The sequence below is a fragment of the Mus caroli genome, unplaced genomic scaffold, assembly GCF_978045245.1.
Source record: "Mus caroli unplaced genomic scaffold, Mus_caroli_1 scaffold_6, whole genome shotgun sequence".
In the NCBI taxonomy this organism is placed as follows: Eukaryota; Metazoa; Chordata; class Mammalia; order Rodentia; family Muridae; genus Mus; species Mus caroli.
Genome location: NW_028227261.1, coordinates 69,108,441 through 69,133,529, shown reverse-complemented (window position 1 = coordinate 69,133,529; position 25,089 = coordinate 69,108,441). Strand labels below are relative to the sequence as shown.

General features: G+C 42.5%; 1 protein-coding gene across 1 annotated transcript in view; it reads right to left on the bottom strand.

The window, feature by feature from the left end:
• Positions 1-12,508: 12,508 nt before the first annotated feature.
• Saxo1 (stabilizer of axonemal microtubules 1) overlaps positions 12,509-25,089 on the bottom strand; it is a 106,897-nt gene continuing 94,316 nt past the window's right edge. Inside the window, exon 4 of the mRNA XM_021160759.2 lies at positions 12,509-13,873. Within this exon, the coding sequence (XP_021016418.1) occupies positions 12,870-13,873 (1,004 nt within the window). The 3' untranslated portion in view covers positions 12,509-12,869. The remainder of the gene's footprint in view (positions 13,874-25,089) is intronic.

The window sequence follows — 25,089 nt, the reverse complement described above, 5'->3', positions numbered from 1 at the left end:
GCAAGGATATGAAGAAGGAGGAACACTCCTCCATTGCTGGTGGGATTGCAAGCTGGTACAACCACTCTGGAAATCAGTCTAGCAGTTCCTCAGAAAACTGGACATAGTACTACTGCTAGATCCAATAATACCTCTCCTGGGCATATACCCAGAAGATGATCCAACTGGTAATAAGGACACATGTTCCACTATGTTCATAGCAGCCTTATTTATAATAGCCAGAAGCTGGAAAGAACCCAGATGTCCCTCAACAACGGAATGGATACAGAAAATGTGGTACATTTACACAATGGAGTACTACTCAGCTATTAAAAACAATGAATTTATGAAATTCTTGGGCAAATGGATGGAACTGGAGGTATCATCCCGAGTGAGGTAACCCAATCACAAAAGAAGTCACTTGATATGCACTCACTGATAAGTGGATATTAGCCCAGAAACCCAAAATACCCAAGATACAACTTCCAAAACACAAGAAAATCAAGAAAGAAGACCAACGCGTGGATACTTCATTCCTCCCTAGAATACGGAATAAAATAACCATGGAAGGAGTTGCAGAGACAAAATTTGGAGCTAAGACAAAAGGATGGACCATCCAGAGACTGCCCCACCTGGGGATCCATCCCATAATCAGCCACCAATCGCAGACACTATTGCATACACCAGCAAGATTTTGCTGAAGGGACCCTGATATAGCTATCTCCTGTGAGGCTTTGCCAGTGTCTGGCAAATACAGAAGTGGATGCTCACAGTCATCTGTAGGATGAAACACAGGGCCCCCAATGGAGGAGCTAGAGAAAGTACCCAAGAGCTGAAGGGGTCTATAACCCTATTGGTGGAACAACAATATGAACTAACCAGTACCCCTGAGCTCGTGTCTGTAGCTGCACATGTAGCAGAAGATGGCCTAGTCACCCTTGGTCTTGCAAACTTCATATGCAGGGGAATGCCAGGGCCAAAAGTGGGAGTGAGTGGGTAGGGGAGCAGGGCAGGGAAGTGTATAGGGGACTTTTGGGATAGCATTTGAAATGTAAATGAAGAAAATATCTAATAAAAATGTGGGGAAAATAAAACAAAATAGATTAATTAAAAAAAAAAAAAGAAATATCAGGTGCTGCACGTGCTGAAAGACTCACTGAGAATAATTGTTTTTATCATCACCATCCAAACTAACCCAGGAATGGCAGGGAGATGAAAGATAGTTCGAGTGTCTTCGTGTTATTTCCCACTGTCACCTGTGTTTCCATTTTGGTCTGAGAAGGAAGCCAGTCTTTCTTTCAAAGCTTAGTACTGCCCAGTAGAATAAACAAGAAAGACATTAGTGATCAAGTTCCAAGCTCTGTGTCTTAGAGAGAAGGAAAAAAAAAAAAAAAACAGATCAAAGCATTTAGCCAAGTCAGACCCATGAAAAGTCCCAACAAGCACTGAGAAATATTTCCCAGAGCAAATGTTATCTTAGAACCTCAGTGTAAAGCATGCTCTGAAATCAACATACCCGAATGCACACAGCACTACTGTTTCCTCCGAAGTTACCATAAAACATGGGAATGTACTCAAAAGCAAATATACAAGTACAGAATGAGCTAAAACAAGGGACATCTTACAAGTACAGAATGAGCTAAAATAAGGGACATCTTACAAGTACAGAATGAGCTAAAATAAGGGACATCTTACTTTTTTCACTATAGCTCATCTCTTCATGCTGCAAATAAGATGGAAGGGAATAATCCAACTTAATTATTCTCAGCTAATTCCAGACACGCTGAATCTCAGTAATCTATGGGGTTCCCTAAATAGTCAAAGTCTTCCACAAAAGAAACTAAAATGATTGTGTAGAGAGAAGGATAGCACTGTTAAGAACAATTAAAAAAAAGAATTTAATAAGCTAGCCTAAAAACAGCTAACTTAGAAAGCAAAACAAACACTTTCATCTCTCTCATACCTCATTGCATTCAGTGAGCTAGCTGAGATAAACACTTGATGATTCAGACTCAGTATACGTTGGGTACAAGTTAAAGCAGAGAAGGTGATCTGCCCAAGTCACACACTGCAAATTAGGAGATGACCATTGTTGATATAGCCTTGAAGTAAACAGTAAGAAATCAAATATAATAAGAGTTTGACCAAACTTGACACAAAATATTCCTTTGCCCCCTTACCCACCCTCCTGTTCACTTAGGGATGATCTAATAGGTCAAGTCTTAATCAACATGTCATAAAATTTGTCACAAATTGTTGTTCTTAGCTTCTTCCTCATAGCATCCCAAGATTTTCAGTTTCTTTATCAATAACACTACACTGAAGGCAGATATTGGCAACCAATTTTCTGCTAAAAAGAGCTGGGTTGTCACCCTGCTTGTCAACCAGAAGTTTATAGTATTACTCAGATGGCTTCTGTGAAACACCTGGTCCCAATCAACCGCACAATGTCACGCCTCTGATAAGACAATATACAGCTGTCACTCACTCCTGTATTTTCAAAGGGCAAAATTTATCTCCAACCAAGCATTTCCCAGGCTACTCCTAACGATATGGTTTATATATGTGTAAACAAAAGTTAAATGTGCAGTTTTATGTGAGTTAGAAAAGGCAGACAATGGGGAATGGTTCTCTTGCTGAACGTAAATAATATTTGTTTAAACGGAGTGCTTAAAGCCTCAGAGAGTGCACAGTCAGCATTCAGACCAGAGAGTATGCTGGGAAATCGCCTCCTCCTCTGGGACTTCATGTTATCCAGGGTTGACCTTTCTACAAATCCCATGAAAGATAGTAGACAAGCTGTGAACGACTTTGTTACCAGGTAAGGAACTCCACACAATGTTTAATGGTCAAGGTCAAGAGGTGTGCCATGCCTTGCTTTCTACCCCTCAGTCCCACTACAGTTATTTTTTAGGGAACAGTTGAAAGGTCAATAAATGGCTTAGCTGAGGAAGATAAAGTTGTTCCATCATCCGTATACATCCTGTCCTGTAGCTATAGATCAGTGGGCCATAATGCAAGGGCATATGGCAGAAGTCAGCTCCAAGGATTCCCACCCTGAATTTTTCCACTTACATAGGCTCCTCCCTACTGGAATGGAAAGATACTCACCTAAAAGCAAGACCCCATAACCAACTCTTCCATTTATTTGCATGGCAAGGGTTTGCTTTGCCCCTGTTGCAGCAGGCATGGAAGACAACCAACCCAGCCTTCTCCTGCACCCAGAGATTCTCACTCTGCCTTTTCTCTGCCTGATGAGTCTCTATGCTTCTCACCCATTTCCTCTTTCCTGACTCCCCAGCCCCTTGTCCCATCACACATGCTTATCATTGCTTTCGACCTTTTTTATTAAAGCCATCAACTCTGGACCCACACACTAGAGTTGAGCATGCAATTCCTGGGTTTAGAGAGCACCCAGTCCACCTGGGGCGACACAACCCACAAAAATGCTAATCCATCCTATTTCAAATGAGAAGTCTGCCAAGTTCTGGGGAAGGATCCAGGGCTTCGTCCTACAGCCTCCAGCATGCAAAGCCTACCCCATTCTCCTCCTCCACAGAGTTTTTGCAAAGTTCACCTGACTACAAAGTTCAGCCTTTTAACCCATTTAACTCATTGTGCTCTCCTACAACCCATGTCAACTTAAACAGAACTGTTGTTCTCTCTGTAAAAACCTCAGTATAGATTCATGTTTATGGAAAGAAACTAAATGTATGTCCTGGAGGTAGTTCCCCTACATGTGCAATACTTCCTCTTAATAAGAAGTAAACACACAAAAATAAAATAAAATAAAATAAAATAAAATAAAATAAAATAAAATAAAGTAAAAATAAATAAATTTTTAAAAATGCCGGGCGTGGTGGTGCACGCCTTTAGTCCCAGCACTTGGGAGGCAGAGGCAGGCGGATTTCTGAGTTCGAGGCCAGCCTTGTCTACAAAGTGAGTTCTGGGACAGCCAGGGCTATACAGAGAAACACTGTCTCGAAAAACCAAAAAAAAAAAAAGAAGAAGAAGTAAACACTGCAAGCACTTCAGATATACAATCTTCATTAATTATCCACAGGTAAAAATGTATTGTGCTTTAGATTGTGCTTTAGGCTTGGAAAGAACACAGTATCGCAACCGTTCTGGCACAAATATGCTAAGGTTCTAGTTGCTGTGGCTAGGATGTGCCCCTTTAAACTTCAGGAGCCGCCATGGGGAGGGTCCTAAGAGGTGGCACTTTCTAAGAGGTAATCATGACAGATCCTCCCCAATGACTGGGAACAGGAATGGCAGTCCGAAAAAGGAGCTTGACGGACTGAATTGAATCTCTTTTTGCCCTTCCAAGCTTTTGCCATGTATGAATACAATGTTCTTTACAAGGATACAACATTCAAAGTGCCATCTTGGAAGACAAAAGCAGCTCCCAGAGAGTACTGGGTCCTAAGAGGTAAATAACCTGGATAACAAGAATACAACATTCAAAGTGCCATCTTGGAAACCAAAAGCAGCTCCCAGAGAGTACTGGCAACTTGGCCTTGGCCTTCCTAACCTCTGGAACCATGCTGCATTTTTACAATAGAAATGGACTAAGCTTTTACCCAGGGAATCTAGCAGCACTGTGATCAAAATCTAGCTACAGCAGGTTTGGGTTCTCTGAGCCCAACTCTTGTTTGCTTGACCTGACCAGTTAAGGTTTCACCTGTTGTCACCATGGGAACACTGACCTTGAAGCCCCTTGTATTGACAATAGGACTTACTCAAATACAAGGACCAGGTTGCTCCATGGCATTCGGTTGGGCTGATTAACATTTGTGCTTACTCTAGCATTTGACCTTGTAGTCGCACACCACTGCTGATGGTCAGACCACGCAAGCAGAGACACAGCACCTCAGCCTCTTGCCCACTTTTACCGAAACTTTTACCAAAGGTGTAAATTAATTAATTAAAATTACTTCAATGCACAAAGAAACGTCCTGAAGGATGGTGCAGGTTATACCCGCCCTGCTTTAACCCATCTCTAATTCCTACTGCCAAAGAGCAAGACTCTTTACAAAGGTATCTTCTCCTCCATTCCCTGTTCCTCCCTCCCTCCACTGCCCACAACTACTTACTGGATTCGTGATTAAAGGATAAAATTAGGTCTGACATCTGACTTAACTCTCACTCTCTTTCTTGAAGCACCCAGCACAACCTAAGTTGCTTACCCACCCCTGGTGCCTAAAGAACCTTTTCTCCTACAGAGCTGGGGGTGGAGGGAAAACAGAAAACACAGCTTCCGAACATCACGGGAGTATGTGGTCACTCCTTATTACCTAAAGAACGAGGACGTATACAGAAACACAAAGCCTCATTCTGCAGAAGCACCCTAGGCTGCCCAGCATTCAAATGTCCCTCCTCCATCCTCCCTAATCTCAATGGATAGCAACGGTGACCCTGAAATTATTCTCTAATCAGCAACACCCATGGCCTGCCTTTGAAACATATCCAGAATCTAACACTACTCTCATGTCTCCCTCACTTCTAACCCATAAGAGTGAGCCTGCATTATGCCCCAATAAACATGCTTGCCACCCAGCCCTGACTCAGCCAGGCCACCTACTGCCACCTCAATTACTCTGAATGACCACAAGGCACTTGAAGTGTACTTCAAAATATGTACTTTCTGAAGGAATGAATAGATAGGTCGATGGAGGGCAGAGGAAGGAGAGATGGGAGGAGGGAAATAGGAAGAGAGGGAGAGAAGAAAGGAGGGAGGGAGGAAAGAAGGGAGTGAGGAAGGAAGGAAGTTGAAAATCCCTTTTTTTCCTTCAGTAAACCCCAAAGGGCCATCTTCTACAGTGAAGAAAAACTATTTTGAACAGAGAGCTTAAAATTTTGAATTGATTATGGTAATGCATTCCTATAATCCCAGAATAAGGAGGCCAAAGCAAGGACAATGAGTTTAGGGCCAAGCTAAGCTATAAAGCAAGACCCTGCCTCAAAAAAAAAAACAAAAACAAAAACAAAAACCAAAACAAAAAACAAAAAACAAAAACAAAAAACAAAACAAACAAACAAAAAAAAAACCAAAAAATTTTGTTGGTTTACATTTCCTTCAAATACCTTCCTTTCTTACATTTCCAAAGAAATGGGTTCTGTGTAAAGTAGCCCTACTGTAATCAAACTTTAATCTGTGTCTCTGTCTTATCTCTGCTTATCCCTCTCTTCCCCTTCTTCCCCTACTTCCTCAGGTGTGTGTGCATATATATATATATATATATATATATATATATATATATATACGTTATAGGACAAGAGAAATTTGAATGCTGACCCCTACAAGTTGTAGTAGAGCATGCATGTGCACGCGCACACACACACAGCTTTTATACTCAAAGTAACATATCTATAAACCACACCCGTGTAACTCATCCCAAAGTTGCTTCTTATCCCCAATCTAAACGGCCTTTCCATCTCTCTTCCAAAGGACCATGGAAAAGTGCTTCTCTCTCTCATGGGTTCACCTCATATACAAATATTGCATCTAATCCCCTGAGCAGCTCTGTGAGGAATTCACGAAGTTGCTCTCTGGGCCTCTACTGCCTGCTTGGCCTGTGTGCACCGTGGATTAGGGGACATGGCACTGACTGTGCTTCTTCAGTAGTCCACAGGGTTTTACACAGGACACACACAAGCCCAGGGCCTGTCATAAACTTTCCCAGGCTCCCTTCAGCCTGCACTCTGGCTGTACCTAGCCTCCCATTTATCAAGAAGCCACAATCTTAAGTAGTCAACAGCCAGGATGTTTCAACATTCAGGGAGGACCCTGAGGCCCCGCGGAGTCCAGTGAGGTCCCCGGATCATCAAAGGAGACTGCACCACATGTTTGCATGGCATGCGTATTTTATTGTCTTCCAAACTTACTTGAAAAAAAAAAATTTATGATGAGTACTTGGCAGTATTTCTTGATGTGTGTTCCAATAGGTTTTACACAATAAAAAGGACTTATTGTCAGAGTTTTTAAAATGATGTTTCTGTCTGCTCAGCATTCATCCCTCCCTTCCCTGGAAACTACATTTCAATTCTCCCTCGAGAGCTCACCCCACCTCCAGCCTTCTGTTATTCACGTGGTTCACACGGGTTGACCCCACACATCCTCCTCCCTGCAGAGGTGGACCCCAGTTTAGGCCTGGACAATAGGCAATTTTTCTATTGCCATGACAGTCAGCTTGGGAATCAACATGAGACTTAAAGCCAGCAAGAGACTCCACTCCAGGATCTTTACTGGAACCTCTGGGCTTGCCAGGTGAGAGGACATTAGAAAGTTAAAATCACTAGAAATGCTTACACTGACCTGGCCTGCCTTAGGAAGCAACAGGGAAGAAGATAAAGCCAACTGAGAGCAAGACCTTATCACATCCCTGGAGGCCCTCCCTCCCACTACACCTACAGCCAACAGTGGAGTCCTAGATGATGCAGTTGCCTGAACCAATACATTGTTTTTCCTTGAGCATTTAGTATTACAAGCACGCTAATTCCTAGGCTGGGTTACACTAAGTTAAACAAGGCTTCTTTACTCTAAAGCATCCCAGAGACTTCAAAATATAAGCATGCATTATGGATTTGCATCAGGAGGCTACACAGGAAGCGTTTCCCACACTAATGAACTGCTTGGGAAAGACCATATCATGGGGCTTACAGTCCACAAGAAAACACCTTAGGAAAGGCTAATACACATTACCTGTCTGTTAACCTAATATTAAAATACTCCAAATCCCTATTCCCTTGTTATTCTGGATAAAGGAGACAAATGGGAATTCATTTATTCAACACTGTCGATGCATTTTTCCAGCCTTTAAAAAATGCGTGTGTGTAATTTTTTAGTCATTTTCCTAAATTGGGGTCATAAGCACAAACCATAGTATATTTTCCCCAGACTTAATAAAATATGTGCACACATATACAGACTTCTCTTTATTGCATCAGGGTCATAATTCCTGAACTGTTATACTTTTGATTTCCACCTTTTAAAATATTTTGGGTCTCTAGTCTCACTGCCAAGTTATCAGCTATCATTCCTTGTTATAAATGTGTCTCCCTCTAGCTGTAACTCCTCAGTCTCCTCTGTGGTTAAAGGGCTAATAACCTAAAAACCTCAGGTGGGCTGAGAAACTCCCGACCGGAGTGTAGGTGAACTGACAACAGCTCCCGAAGGATGTGAGGATGCCAGACGTCCCTGAGATGGCCAACATGGCAGCCTCCCCACAATGGGATTCACAACTTTCAGGCTGCAGAGAAGCAAATCTGCATAAAACATCTTCCAGCCCAAGGGTTCCCTTTTCTGTGCTGTGCACAGAGCCTCAACGCCCCTGTGCCTGGGTGTACAGTCTTTGGGAGGAGCAGGATGGCAGAGCAGAGCTCAGAGGGAGAGCCAAGGCCGCAGATGCACTGTGTAGTAAGCTGAGTGGTAGCCCCGGGGAATCCACATCAAGGGTGACTTGCTCACCTTACTGGCTGCTGGTTTCCAGGTTCCTGCTTGGTTTTGAACAGCTAACGTTTCTAAATAAGTGACTATAGAAACTATATAAACAACTATAGAAAGTGTTGCAGTCTTCACTAAAAAATAAAAAACAAAAAACAAAAAAAAAACTCCAGTCTAACAGCAAGCACTGAGCTGTTCTTAGAAACTATAAAATAAAGTAGCTTTGTTTTTTCATCTTTAAACCCAAGAGAACCCATAGTCCAAAGAAAAATTCCATTCCTTGGTTTCTAAGTCATCCATTGGCACACAAGTCAGATTTTAGTCATTTTTCAGGCATGTTGTGTGCCTCTAACTCTCAAGTCACTATTTGCCTGCTTAAAGACTACTTGTGGGCTTCCCCACCCCACCCCTCCCATTTATGGTCCTATAATGGAATGGATGGAGATCTGGGGAAAGATGAAGTAATTACACCTTTCTTTCTCATTGAGGATGCAATGCTGGCCCAAGCAGGTAGCAGGAGGAAGCAAGGCAGCTAATACAAATTCAAGCAGAGGAGCAGGAAATCCACGAGTTCATCAGAACAACTGGAGCTGGGTTTGTAGTCACTCTTGTCAGGGAAAAGACATTAAGATTTCTCAAGTCAGTCACTAAAGATCCAGAGGCAAGGACTCGGGGCACCTGAGTCTTAGGACTTGAGCCGAAAGAAAAGCCCAGCTCACCATAGCTCTGATGCCTTTTCCAGAATGCAATATACATGTTCTAGAAGGTTCATGGCTCCTGGGCTCCTGGTACACCTCCAATGTAAGAAAGAGCCAAGCACCTGCTCAGAAAGCCATTTGCAAAGTTAGGGTCTGCTCTGCCAAAGAAAACACTCTTCCTGTGTCCCCCCACCCCCACCCTCCAACCTCCAGCATTTATGCTCAGAAGGGCCTCTGTCTTCCCCACTTGAAGGCCTGCTAAGCAGATGTGGGGCTTGGGCACTAGCTGGAGGGACTAGGGAACCATTAATCTGCAATTAGGACTGCGCTTGCCCCCACCTGCCTCACCTGCTTGCTCTTGACAAGCACAGAGCTGAACAGCATCTTTTTGTTTTAGCAGTCAGAAGCATTAGAAAGTCTTGAGGTTCCCAAAAAGTCACCTAACAAGGAAAGGGAGGCACTACAAAAAAAACTTAAATCCATAGCTTACCCAAGAAAACCACATCTAAGCTAATGGAATACAAAGTAACAGATAGAGCTCTGCCTCCATGGCACCATAAAGTAATAAGAGAAAGCACAAGCCACCAAGGGACAGACGCAATATAGTCCCACCCAGCTCTGACACCCATGATCCACGTGGCCAGCATGCCAGATATCTGCAAAGGTGCTATGGCAGAGTGGGACTGTGATGTAGATTTCTGAACTGGTATAAGCATTTTCAGATTTTTTTAAAGTGTTTTTTTGTTAAAGATGCAACAAAAATAAAATCTGTTATTATAGAGTCCCTGTTATCATTGGGACAAAATTACTGAGTAAAGAGTAACTCTTTTTAAGAGGGTTGATGTCTGTTTTGGATGCTTGGGGGGATGAGAGTGGGTACTGCTGGTATCACTGTTGGTGTTGTTTTGAGATGGAGTCTGTTTAGCCTTATCTGGCCAGGAACTCAGTATGTAAACCAGGCTGGCCTCAAATGCAGAGATCTGTCTGTCTGTGCCTCCCTAGTATCAGGATTAAAGGTGTGAGACACCAAGGCAGGACCAAAAGCAATTCTTTTCTTTTTTACAAAAGCCCAACCCGACTCTTACTTACTTACAATTTGCTAGTTCAAATCCAGGAGGGGCACAGCATCATGGACTGTGTCCAGGGGCCTTTGTAGGAAGATTGCTGCAGAATTTAGTTCAGACCATGTCACTGTTTCTGTAGGCCACAGTTACCTTTCCCAGATTATTTGGGCTTTGTCTGGTTTGCCTCCAGGAGTCACTGAGTTGGTTTTGTGTTATACACATTAGCACATCTCTTCCCTGAATAGAGCTGTTTCATCTCGGGCATAAACACTTTCGATTTTAGAAAGAGCCATACATTCTATCCAGTCCCAGAGACCTTGCTTATACCAGCAAAAATGGCCTTGCATCTCAGCAGAAAGAAATGCATTTCAGTTCTCTCTGCATTATCAGAAGTCCTGTTCCCAGCAGACCTCTATGGGTACCAAGACCTCAATTTTTTTTTTTAATGAAGAAGAATTCATTTTGGATCAGAGCTTTAGAGATTGTAGTCCATAGTCACTTGCTCCACTGTTTTTGGTCCTGTGGTGAGTCTAATTAGCAGCACAGTGTGGCATGCATAGTAGAACAAAACTGGTCATCACATGGTACCTAGGAAGAAAAAAGAGATAGGAAGGGACTGGGAGCAAAAATAAGCCCTTCAAGAACAGGAATCTAGTTTCTCTCTAGGCTCAGCCCCTATAGTTTCCACTACCTTCCATCAACAGCCCATTCAGGTATGAATTGAATAATCCATTGGTGACATTAGAACTATCGGGATCGGCAGATGGAAGATGGCTCAGTGGTGAAGAGCACTGACTGTTCTTCCAGAGGACCTGAATTCAATTCCCAGCAACCACATGGTGGCTCACAACCATCTGTAGTAGGATCTGATGCCCTCTTCTGGTGTGTCTGAAAACAGTTATGGTGTACTCATATAAATAAATAAATCTTGAAAGAAAGAAAGAGAGAGAGAGAGAGAGCGAGCCAAAGAACCATCAGGATTCAATTCCTTCCCTCACACCCCCACTTCTTTAATGCATGAGCTTTGAGAGGATATCTCCCATTTGAGCCATGTGTGATGCCATCCTTTTGTGCTCTCCATTACCTTAGTAGATCTTGGATATATGGTTTGACATGGTTCGTGGAGCCAGGATGTCTAAGACACAAAAGATGAGCAATGCCTGCGTTGTGGAAATGCAGATCTGAATTCAGAAAACTTAGATTTCACACTGGTTTTGTTTCTTTCCTTCTCTGTGTGCTTAATGCTCTGCGCTTCCCCACCCCATAAAGACCAGACCTCAGACAGACAAGAGGAATAAACAATGCAGATTTGAACCCACTGATGACTAAGTTCATGGTGAAGATGCAAGAGGAACTTAAATAGCCCAGGCCAGGCATGAGAGCCATGGACAGACTGAGACCTAGGTAGAGAAGATAGAGGCTTCTCACTGAAAAACCCAGCTCTGGGCTTAAGCCAAAAAGTCTTAAGCTGAAATCCCACCTCCTCCACCCTATCCCCAAGTTTCCTGGGACCATGAGAGTATTTAGATGTGGACTTGAAAGACAGGTAGATATGCCCAGTGTTGGTCAGCATTTTCTGGCCATCTAGGCCTGGAAAGAAGTCCCACTTGAAATTATCTTTCCTCAGTTCTGTCTAGCTCCAAGTTATTTGACCTTAAAAAATCAAAAGTTGGTAAATTAAAATATAAAAAATAAAAAATCTACCACCAACAACAAAACCTGAGGCCCAAGAAGTCTGTAAGGCAGAGCTCAAAGGCAGAGTGTAAGGCAGAGTGCATTGCTATATCAAGCTTTATGACAGATCTGGTCACAGCTACTATTTTAGAACAAGTAGGATCAGAGTTTCCAGAAATCTGCACTGCCTGGGGCAATCCATTCTAGGCTCTGAACATTTAGAAGATCCCACCTTTTCTGCTCACAGCTCTGGGGCCAGGCCTCACCTTCCTAGTTGACAACAGTCACTTTCTCCCTGGAGCCAGAGCCTATACTTAAAGCCTGGCAGGTCCACAGAACCATAGAATTCCCACAGGACCTCCTCCTTTCTTTGCCCATGATTGACAAGAACCACACCAAATCAGACATCATTATCCTTGCTATTATGTCATGCAGGAAAGGAGTAGACAGATGCCCTATGATAGAGACCTAGATACAGAAGACCCAAACACAGTCCCAGATTGAGCCCAAGGAACCCCTTTCATTGCAGGGATGGAGTATGGGAAAGCCCTGGCTATACTACTCTCTGTATAAAAAGCACATGAGAGTGAAAAAACAAACCTAAAAATCCAATGCCTCAAAATAAAGTTTATTCTTTGGCACTTGAAACCTGGCAAAGGTTAATGTCAATCCATACAATAATTAAATTAGATCAAGATCCCAGAGATGTCACAGAGATCGTCCTTGATTCCATGAACAAAAGGGACCCAAAGGGGTTAGAGGGATAAAGTAGAGGGCGGGCTGCAGAGGGTTAATCAGCCAATGAGTACATGTCATTTTCCTTTATTCAAGTGATTCTCATGTTAGTCAAATATGCTGGAATTGGTGATGATTTTTTTTTTCATTCTGAGGTAGGTATTTTACATTTTTCTTTTCAATTTTGGGAAATTCTTCTTCAATGGATTTTTTGATGTCTGCTTTTAAAGGTGTTTTGCAGGTTTTAAACATTTTTTGTTTTTTTTTTCAAAGTCAGGCTGATACTTCTAGTTCCTTCTGACCAGGCTTTTCTGTATCACATATAGAAATAGAACTGTTCTGCCTAGAACCTGTCTGGGAAATTGACCTATAGATCTTGTGCCCCATAGAATCCACTTCCTCAAAGATATAGCCCGGAGGGTCCATGTAGGATGCTGGGCACTTGCCCAAATCCTTGGGAGTAAAGCTGATGGAATAAGTAGTCTGGCCCTCTACGGGGATGTTTCTCCGAAGGCCAACCCAGGCGGGCTTGTAGTTTTCAGTAATCATAGGTGGATGCGCCACAAAGCACGTCTTAGTGGTGGTCTGGCAGTCCAAAGGTTCAGCAGGCAAGCTCAGGTGCGGACTGGGTCTGATCGGCTTTGTGTTCACGGCTGCCCACTGCTTGAAGTCATCCTTGGTGGTGGTTGAGCTTTCAAAGCGCTTGCTCTTCTTAATGGAAGGCACAGGTCGGCAAGTTATAGCAGGGCTACCCTTGAGGTGCTTGTAATGGGTCTGCACAGTTGTCAGAAGATCCATCTTCTCCTCAGGAGGGACATACACAACGGGAGCTTTGGGGACCATCTGGGGTGTTGGCCAGGCTTGAAATTTCTCCTGAACCTCTGTGATGTTGGCGAAAGGTGCATCGTGCACGGGGAACTTGGCTGGAGGTTTTGTGCTCTTGGCAGGCTCCCCTAGCAGGCCTCGGTAGGACTCTTTGTGGGTGGTCAGGTTCTCAAAGGGAATGCCACAGGGTATATATTTCTCTGCCTCCTTAACGAAGCGCTTCTCCACAGGGTGGGGCACATAACTCATCTTGTAGTTAGTCAGGTCTTCCAAGGGGATGTTGTAGAGTTTTGACTTAGATGGAGGCTTACAGCTCACAGTAGTCACAAGGCCTTTCATGGTGTAGTCATCCTGATGTGTGGTTCTGTTTTCAAACTTGGAAGACTCTGGCCGGTACTTGGGTGGAGGACGAAGAAGCTCCCGTCTTGGTTGGTTCCAGGGTAAATAATCAACTGAAATTAAAGAAGAGGCAATCACTGATCAATCAGGTCTCCTAACTTGCATGTGTTTTAAAGAGCGCTAAAGCCACAAACCAGTTTCTAATGAAAATCTCTGGCCTAACAGAACAAAGTAGATCCCTGCTATCATCTTGTGCATAAGCTCACTGTTTAAATATCATGGTGCTTGCAGCCTGTTGTGCAGAGAGACAAATCTACTCAAGTTCTCCTCGGATGCCACCATGCTATGCACAGAGATTTTAGAGACCTACGGTCTACTCCAGCAGAAAAGTCTGACTGAAAGGAAGCTCTTACCTGTGCAAGGAAAGGGCCATCTCTCCGTGCCAGAGTGCATGACAAGATGCATGTGCCGTGCACAAACACAGAGAATCACAACTCACCACTGATGAGCTACCAGCCAAGCCAACCAGGTCTACTTAGTGGGAGTAACTTAACTACTACTGTGTCCCTGAACTGCTCATGTCTAATCCATATGCATCAAATGCACTGCTCCAAGGGAGTAAGTGTATATGCTATTGCCTAAAGACAGACTTGCCACAGCTGCCTCATCCTTTGTTCTTAGGATATTAGTCATGTTTCTCTTCATAACACCCTAATAAAATATATACTATCAAAAGAAACAGAAACATAGAGAAACTCACACCCAGTTACTTGGATTTGAATTTAAAAAAAAAAAAAAAAAAAGAGTATGGGTTCAAACCCAGATTCAGAAACCATAGCCAAACCCACTCTGCTCTTGAGAGCAAGAGATGCCAGCCAGTTGTACTCAAGCCTTTCCGAACATAATCTGACATCTTCACCGTCATCCTTCGTGACAACTGTGATTGTCTCCAGTTTTCAGATTGCCAAAAGACAATCTCAGAGAAACTTAAGAGGTTGCCCAAAAATTTAAGCCACAGACCCGACTCCACAGCCATGCTTCTGAATGTCCCCAAGTCATAGCAGGGCACTACATTTTTCTTTAAATAAAGACTGAAAAAGAATAACCAGGGAAGGTCTGTAAAGAAAGGCTAACTTCAGAGTGTCTGAAAATTGACGATCAGCCAGCTGAGCCAAGGTCACCTTCGTCTCAAGAGGAACCTCTGTGGTGGGTTAAAATGGCGAAGACGCAAGGACTCGGCCCACAAGAGCCGTGCACTGCAGAAGCAGATACCACATCAGACAGTTTCTGAAGCCACTTTATCCCAAATCTTCAGGACAGCTCGGAGGCTAAAGGACCAGCTGAGAGCAATGGAACCGTAAGCACTGCGCACACTGCCTTTCCTTTCATCATCACTGTCGAGGCTGGTATTGCTTCATTGCTCTCATCGATTACCAGGGCTAAAGAGTCACAGTAATGATGCTAGTGAGCCCTCTGAATCCACAAGTTCTCTTGCAGCCTTGGGACAAGTAGACCAAGCCTCCGACTTAGGTAATCAACAGGAGTGAAGGCCACAGGCATAATTTTTAACAGCTTTGTAGAGGTACCATTTACACAACAAAAGGAGCCACCGATAAAAACCTTTGTAACATCACACATTTCTGGGTTGTTTTGTTTGTTTGTTTGTTTGTTTGTTTGTTTGGGTTTTTTGATGCTATTGTTCTGGGGTTTGTTTTTGGCACATGCTGATTGTACAGTATGCTGGGTTCCATTGTAACCATTTCATACAAGCATATGACGGGCCATTGATCCTATTGTACATACCCTGTTATGGTGTGTTATGTTCCACGATAGTGGTTCTCTACCTTCCTAATAATATGACCCTGTAATACAGTTCCTTATATTGTGGTGACTAACCATAAAATTATTCTTAACTGTAATGTTGCTGTTATGAATCAATGTAAATATCTGTGTTTTCCAATGGTCTTAGGTGACCCCTGTGAAAGGGTTCTTTGACACTGCCCCCCCAAAGAAGCTGTGACCCACAGATTGAGAATCTCTGCTTTAAGGTTTCATGTATGTATATCTGGTGGTTCTATTTGGTGAGGTTGTGGAAACTGTGGGGTGAAGGGTGTGGTTGGCAGATGTAGAACACTGGGAACAGACCAAAAGCATGGTAGACAGGAAGGCTTCTAAGCCTTTCTCAGCTTTCCTAATGTGCAGACATGTGAGGAGGAGAGATTGCAGGCCCAGAAAGCAAACTAGATGCTGCTTTCCTGAGTGCCAGCAAGAGAGAGATTCAGAATAAGAAAAAGAAAAAAAAAAGAGAGAGACTTTATCACAGAGATTCAATCAAGGAAAGGCTTTGGACACTTATAAAAGAATCCAAAGGATACTAAATAAAGACAGAGCCAAAGCTACAGCACCATGCAGAGAAGGAAACCAAAATTAGCCTCAGCCCAGCAGCTCCATGAAGGGAAGGACATGGATCTGGGGGTGGGAGGGGGCACTATCAAAAGGTAAAACAGATGAAGCCAAGCCAGTCCTGCCCTCAAGACAAGCTCACAGCCATCAGGAGTCAGTTGTTACAAGTGTTGTTGACACTACAGCCCTTCCAGTCAGCAACAGAAATTCCATTTTGTCAAGTCACATGGTTCAGAGGGCAGTCGTGAACTGAGAGAGAAGCCCACTGTGCAAAACTAGCTATCCTGGAGTCCAGGAATATCCACTAGTTCAGAAACCTCAGTTTGACCTGCCACAGTCCCTAGATGAGGGAAGGCCCAGAGACAGTTATGGAGAACAGACAGACTGAAGGGCACAAGCCACGGGAAGGGTAGCTCAGGCTAGGAAGCACAAGAGAAAGATGGCCCCTCCCTCAGTGGTCACAAGCAGGCCTCATCAACAGAGTTACTCTGAAGGGGGATAACTCTGAGCCTGAGGCCAGCAAGTGCTTCACAGTCTAGAGTCACCATCTGCCTGTTTTCAATGCTGTAAAGGCCAAGCACTCTTCAGTTTCAGGGGTTATCCATGGATGACCAACAACATTCCCTCCTGTGAGAGGCCATCAAAGTTTGAGAAGTATGCAGCCTACGTCATCATAGTACTGTGCCTGCTTTCCATACTCCTGACACGGCTGGGAGACACTCTTCAACTAACACAGTCACCAGGCTCTCAGGGGGAAGAAAGTCTTGTCCAGCCACAGAGTACAAAACTAAGTGTGCACAGACTCCTCATACTCAAAGAAGGAAAATGGTTACAGTAAAAACAAGCTTGGCAGACATCAGACCTGTGCCCTACAGAACCTCGGTACAGTGGTATAAACCAAAGGAAAGACCAATCAAGTTGAAGGGACCAGCCCCACCCTTCATCCTTATCACTATTGCCCCCAGTTCTCAACCCCAGAAAGAAGATGCTCCCACACCTCAACTTATTTTTTCATTCTATATGCTTAAAGGGATTTGACTGTTGTATTTTTTCAGACTTTTTGGTTTTGCTGTTATTACTCTCTACACCTTCATCTCATTCTCATTTCATTTCTGCATATTTTTCCTATTCTTCAACAACTTTTTTCTTCATCTTTTTCTTTTTCTTTCTGCCTCTGTGCTTACTGCTTTTCCCCATCTCTGCATTTAGTAGTATCTTTACTTTACCATAATTTGACTTCCTTTTCTCTTTTACTTAAATGGGAAGGGGGCTATGTATTTTGGCTGTACTGGAATTCACTTTGTAGACCAGGCTAGCCTAGAACTCACAGAAATTTGACTGCCTCTGCCTCCCAAGTGCTGATTAACATCATGCACCACTACACCTGGTTTTGTGTTTAAATGTGTGTGTGTGTGTGTGTGTGTGTGTGCAGCACATGGGTGCAGGAGCCATGGCGGCCCAGAGACAGAGTCAGACACCTAGGACTGGGATTACAGGTGGTTGTGTGCTTCCGTGCGCCTCTGCAAGAGCAGCAAACACAATAAACCACTGAGGCATCGGCTACAACCTGACTACTTTACAACTCTTACATTCCTGTTTATTATCCCCCTCCGACATCTATCTAACTTGGGCTTGGAACTATTTTACTATTGGGAAATCTTTTCTTGTTTACATTTTTTCATTTCTAATCTCTTACTCATTTCTCCTCTTCCTCTCTTCTCCATTCCTGTCTTCTTTCTGCCTTTGTCTATTCAGGCTTGCTGCTGCTTCTCCGCTGGCTCCATCTCCTTCCGTTACCTCACTCCTTTACTACTCCCACTCCTACCCTGGACAGTTTCTAACTGCACAGCACATAACCCAGCAGCGGCCATCCTCACACCTACAATCATTGGTGACATGCGTGTATTTAGGCATCTGCTGTGCTGGGTTGTTTTTTGTCACCATGGTTTGCTTCTTCCTCACTGAGTGGTTCTGGGGTTTAAGCTTCCAAAGGCAGGCTGTATAAGAAGAACCCCACAAATTCAGAAGTCATATCAAACCATCAGACATACACAATACAGAGACATAAGAAACGTGGAAAATAAAAAACAATCTAAGATGACTTTTTCAGAAGATCATAACTCAACTATTGAACTGAAATAAATAAAATGCCAAATAATTTTTAAGGTTTATGATAAAAATTTATCAATGACCAGGAAGGGTGTAAACAAATAGAGGAATTTAATTAGAATTACCCACTGTCTTAGTCAGGGTTTCTATTCCTGCACAAACATGATGACCAAGAAGCAAGTTGGGGAGGAAAGGGTTTATTCAGCTTACTCTTCCAAATTGCTGTTCATCACCAAAGGAAGTCAGGACTGGAACTCAAGCAGGTCAGGAAGCAGGAGCTGAGCAGAGGCCACGGAGGAATGTTCTTTACTGGCTTGCTCAGCCTGCTATCTTATAGAAGCAAGACTACCAGCCCAGGGATGGTCCCACCCACAAGGGGCCTACCCTTGATCACTAATTGAGAAAATGCCTTACAGCTGGATCTCATGGAGGCATTTCCTCAACTGAAGCTCCTTTCTCTGTGGTAACTCCAGCTGTGTCAAGTTGACACAAAACTAGCCAGTACACCCACTGACTCAACCAAGTGAAAGAAACAATATAATTTATGGAGGACAGAGTATGCAGTGACATACCAATAAGGAGGCTGGAGAGGTAGATGGCTCAGTGCTTAAGAGTGCTTACTGCTCTTGCAGAGAACTAGAGTTCAGTTCCCAGCACCTGTGTTGGGCAGCTCACAACCACCACTTGTAACTATCTGCAGAGGCACCAACTCCCTCTTCTGACTTCCATGGACCACCACACATGGAGAGCGACTTACACCTACATAAGTAAAAATAAACCTTTCTATAATCAAATAAATGTCAATACGGACAAATAAACAAATCAGCATGAGCACAATGCCCAAGACCTCTAAGATAGGATCATGAGAACAAACCTAAGAATCCATATGTTAGAAGAAGCCAAACACTTTACTGCTTAGGAATTCACAAACCATTCAGTGAAATTACAACAAAAAACATTCCAAACTTTGGAGGAGGTGTGCATTCAAAAACCAGAGGCATATAAAACCCCAATAGAACTACATCCCCAAGACATTATATAGTCAACTTGTCAAAAAAAAAAAAAAAAAGCAAAAAAAACCCCAATATTAGTAAGAGAAGAACACCAACTCACAAAGGCAGAAACATAAGAATAACATCAGTTCTATGGTCAGTAAAACTCAAAGCTATCAACTTTCTAAGCATGGACTAATACATACTTCAACCCCTGAAAGTAAGTAACAGTCAACCAGGCATGCTATGTACAAGAAAATTATCTTTTAGAATTGGTTGAAGACATTGAGGCTTCTTCAAAACCAAAAATTAAAAAGAGTTCACAGCCACCACTGCAGAAGAGTTAAAGGAATACATATTGAGAGAATAAGTACAGTCTCAATCATGGATCACAGAATAAAATAAATTTCATGAGATAAATGACTTACAAAGGTAGAAAGAAGTCTAGCATGTCTAACACAATAAACCAGCATCCCTGATACTAATGTAGTCCAGAGTCAAGAAACACAAATCTGAGCAACTTGAAAAACAGTCAACAAAGTTGTGAAAATTAGCCAGGCGTGGTGGTGCCAATCTGCTGCCTGTGCTTTGAAAGCGTAAGCAAGACAATCAGTAGTTCAAGATTATCCTTAGCTACATAACAAGTTCAAGGCAAGCCTAGGAGAGAGAGAGAGAGAGAGAGACAACTCACCAAGAGGTAATAAACTTGTCTCAATCATTTTAGATGTAAATGGCCTCAACCTACCAGATTAGAAAAGTAAAAACAATTTTCATTTTTTTATTGTAGGTTTCCCTTTCATAATATTTTTATTACATATTTTCCTCACCCTCCCCCCACACTTCCCTACCCACCCATTCCCATTTTTTTTTTTGGCCCTGGCATTCCCCTGTACTGGGGCATATAAAGTGCGTGTGTCCAATGGGCCTCTCTTTCCAGTGATGGCCGACTAGGCCATCTTTTGATACATATGCACCTAGAGTCAAGAGCTCCGGGATACTGGTTAGTTCATAATGTTGCACCTACAGGGTTGCAGATCTCTTTAGCTCCTTGGATACTTTCTCTAGCTCCTCCATAGGGGGCCCTGTGATCCATCCAGTAGCTGACTGTGAGCATCCACTTATGTGTTTGCTAGGCCCCGGCCTAGTCTCACAAGAGACAGCTATATCAGGGTCCTTGCAGCAAACGCTTGCTAGTGTATGCAATGCTGTCATTGTTTGGAGGCTAATTATGGGATGGATCCCTGGATATGGCAGTCTCTAGATGGTCCATCCTTTTGTCTCAGCTCCAAACTTTGTCTCTGTAATCCTTCCATGGGTGATTGTTTCCAATTCTAAGAAGGGGCAAAGTGTCCACACTTTGGTCTTCGTTCTTCTTGAGTTTCATGTGTAAAAACAACTTTCTGTTGTCTTCAAGAATCATGCCTTATTGATAAAGATACAGAGACTGAAAGAAAGTCAAAGGATGAAAATCAATCTGTGGAGCAAACCCCAACCAAAAAGCAAGCCGGTGTCATTATTCTGACATCTGACAAAATTACCACAACTCAAAATTAGATGAAATTAAAAGAGCACTGCACATTAATCAGGGAGAAGTTTATAAAGAAGATACAGCAATTTGTGAAATACCAGCATGGTGCTTGTCCAAAAACACAGCTGCCAACCAATGAAATACAATAGAAGACCCAAGAATAAATGCACATAGTTACAGCCACATCATTTTTGACAAAACTTTCAAAAACATGCATCGAAGAAGAGTCCATTCCACAAATGCTGCTAGAAAAAAACAGATTTCCATAGCACAAGAATGAAATTAAATCCACATCTCTCACACTGCACAAAAAAATCAAAAACCTTAATGTAAACCTTAATCCTTGAAAATGCAAACAAAACACTTCAACATGAAGGCAGGAAGAGCAAGGATGTCCTAACCACCACTTCAATGACATAGGAAATAACTCTATTGATTGCCAAAGGGGATTAAATAAACTAAAACACTTCCAAGCAACAAAAGAAACAAACACCAGAGTAAAGTAATAACCTAAAGAGTAAAACACACGCACGTGCACGCACACACACACACACACACAATTCATTGCTGACTACATATCATACAAGGGACTAATACCTAGCATACATAAAGAACTGCAAAATAATTAAAACTCAAATAAGTAAATCATCTAATCAATAAATTGATTAATGAACTGAATAGAATGTTTGCAAAGGAAGAAATAAAGTGGTCAATTATATGTTTTAAGTGTTAACCTTCTTAGCCATTATCAAAATGCAAATTCAAACTTTTAAGGTTCCATATCACCATAGGCAGAAAAGTTATTATCAGGAAAACAAATGATAAACGCTGGCAAGGTTGTAGGAGACTAGGAACCTCTGTTTATTACCGATGGGAATGTAAGTTTGTGCAGCCAGTCTGGAAGTCAAGATGGAGGTTTCTCAAAACGCTGAAGGTAGAGTTACCATAGGAACCATAACCCTAGCCCTAACCCTAACCACTTTGGGGTATAAAACCATCATGATGGACTGCAAATCTTCTATAAGTTGTTTTGTCAGGCATTCAGTCACAGCTGAGAGTAAGTCTATTTAGCCTGATGTTTTCAAAGTTTTTGGTATTCTTATAAGGTCTTCCATCAGTTTTGAAAATCTTTCTATGAGAGAGACTAGAAAGAACAATCTTTTGCATCTGATTATTCAATTTTCACAACATAATTTGTTTAAAAGCTCTCTTTTCTAGGATACATTTTCCTTTGTACTTTTGTTGAAAATCAAATGTCTAGAGGGTCTTAGACTCATTTCTGGGTATTCATCTCTATCTACCCCCATTGGTTAAGTGTCTATTTTGATGCCTAGACACTACTGGATTCTGCTCCTGTGGTTATAGTGCGATGGATAGCAGGTTCTGAGATGCTTGCTGCTTTATTCTTCTGTTTAGAACTGTGTCAGCTACTCCAGGTATTCTTTGTTTCCATACCCATTCCAGAAGGTTCTTTTCAAGTTCTGAGAAGGTCACAGGTATTTTGATAATGGTAGCCATTTTAGCAATGTGAATTCCACTGATCCGTGACCATGGGAAGCCCTTCCATCTCACAGATGCTCGTCAGTTTCCTTGATGTTTTATTGATTTCTCTATAAATGGTTCTCTCTGCTAATTGGTTAGGTTTATTTTATTCTTTTAGAAGCTTTTGTAAATGCAGCTATTTTCCTGACTTCTTTTTCACCAGGTTTATTGCTGGTATGATAAAAAGCCACAATTTTTTAGTTTTTATTTTGTATTCTACTATTTTGTTGAATATTCTGGGCCTAAAAGTATTTTGTTTGAATCTTTAAGATAATCAAATTATAGAATCCTAGCATCTACAAATAGACATAGTTTTACTTCCTCCTGATTTTCATCCTGGGTGTTTTGTTTGGTTAGTTCATTGTTTTGTTTGTTGTTGTTCTTTTGTTTTGTGAGGATTAGGGGAGTGTTTTTGCTTTTTGCCATACAGCCATTGCTAAAATGTCAATTTTTTTAATATTTTTTATTACGTATTTTCCTCAATTACATTTCCGATGCTATCCCAAAAGTCCCCCATACCCTCCCCCCCCCCACTCCCCTACCCACCCATTCCCACTTTTTGGCCCTGGCGTTCCCCTGTACTGGGGCAAATAAAGTTTGCAAGTCCAATGGGCCTCTCTTTCCAGTGATGGCCAGCTAGGCCATCTTTTGATACATATGCAGCTAGAGTCAAGAGCTCTGGGGTACTGGTTAGTTCATAATGTTGTTCCACCTATAGGGTTGCAGATCCCTTTAGCTCCTTGGATACTTTCTCTAGCTCCTCCATTGGGGGCCCTGTGATCCATCCAATAGCTGACTGTGAGCATCCACTTCTCTGTTTGCTAGGTCCTGGCATAGTCTCACTAGAGACTGCTATATCAGGGTCCTATCAGCACAATCTTGCTAGTGTATGCAATGGTGTCAGCATTCGGAGGCTGATTATGGGATGGATCCCTGGATATGGCAGTCTTTAGATGGTCCATCCTTTTGTCTCAGCTCCAAACTTTGTCTCAGTAACTCCTTCCATGGGTGTTTTGTTCCCAATTCTAAGAAGGGGCAAAGTGTCCACACTTTGGTCTTCGTTCTTCTTGAGTTTCATGTGTTTTGCAAATTGTATCTTATATCTTGGGTACCCTAAGTTTCTGGGCTAATATCCACTTATCAGTGAGTACATATCATTTGAGTTCTTTTGTGATTGGGTTACCTCACTCAGAATAATGCCCTCCAGGTCCAACCATTTGCCTAGGAATTTCATAAATTCATTCTTTTTAATAGCTGAGTAGTACTCCAGTGTGTAAATGTACCACATTTTCTGTATCCTAAAATGTCAATTCCTGTGCTGAGTAAGAGTTGGGGGGAATGGGTACCCTGTCTTCTGCATTTCCTCAACTTAGAGTAAATGCATTGTTTCAACACTCAACGTATTGTCTACTGACATGTTACAGGAGGCCTTTACTGTTCTGAAATGGTACCTCTTTTTTTTTGGGGGGGGGGTCAAGAAGGGATGTTCATGTTTATTAAAGACTAAGTTACTGGACATTGAGGTGTTTGATCTTTATTCTGTGAGTGTGCTAAATTATACTTGCTACCACATGACTTCCAAAGTACTGTCCTTGAAATGAAGCTGACGCATTCTTTGTAATATGCTGTTGAACTGAACTTGAAGTATTTTGTTGGGCACATCTGAATCTCGGCTCATAAGGGTCACTGATGCCATTTTCTTTTCTAGTTCTATCCTAGTCTGGCTTTAATACCGGGCTACTGCATGCTTCCCAGAATGAGTCTGGAAGCGCTCCTTTCTCCTACTACAAACTAATTAGAGCACTGGAGTGCTTTTTCTTCTGTGAAGATACGGGATAATGCAGGAGAGAATCTGTGATTCCTAGTGTTTTCTTTATGGGAAAACTTTTTGTTACTACTTCAATCTCATGTCTTTATTAATCTGTTTCTTCCTCTCAATTTGACTATAGTAAGTCATAGCTGAAGTTTCTTAGGGTAACATTTTCTGTGTATGAGTGATGCTAGGAACCACATAGGGGACCTTGAGCGTGCTCTAACACTCCCTTACCACCGAGCTGTATTTCCAAGCCCCAAAGATGTCTTTCAATTCCATGCTGGTTTTCAAGACCAATATATAGAAATGGAATTGATTTATGTACTACTCTTCAAGACTGACCTGACAAACAAATGCATCACTTCTCGATTTTCAGTCCTATTATTTCTTTTTTTTTTTTTTAGGTATTTATTTCATTTACATTTCCAATGCTATCCCAAAAGTCCCCCACATACTCCCCCACCCACTCCCCCACCCTCCCACTCCCACTTCTTGGCCCTGGCGTCCCCCTGTACTGAGGCATATAAAGTTTGCACGACCAATGGGCCTCTCTTCCCACTGATGGCCAACTAGGCCATCTTCTGATACATATGCAGCTAGAGACACGAGCTCCAGGGGGTACTGGTTAGTTCATATTGCTGTTCCTCCTATAGGGTTGAAGATCCCTTTATCTCCTTGGATACTTTCTCTAGCTCCTCCATTGGGGGCCCTGTGATCCATCCAATAGCTGACTCTGAGCATCCACTTCTGTGTTTGCTAGGCCCCGGCATAGTCTCACAAGAGACAGCTATATCTGGGTCCTATTATTTCTATGGGCATGTGCACTGTGTACATGTGAGCACATGTGCCACAGCAGATGTGCAGTCTGAGGACGATTCTATGGAATTGGTCTCTCCTTCCATCTTTACACAGGATCCGAGGGTCAAACTTGGTTCCCTAGAT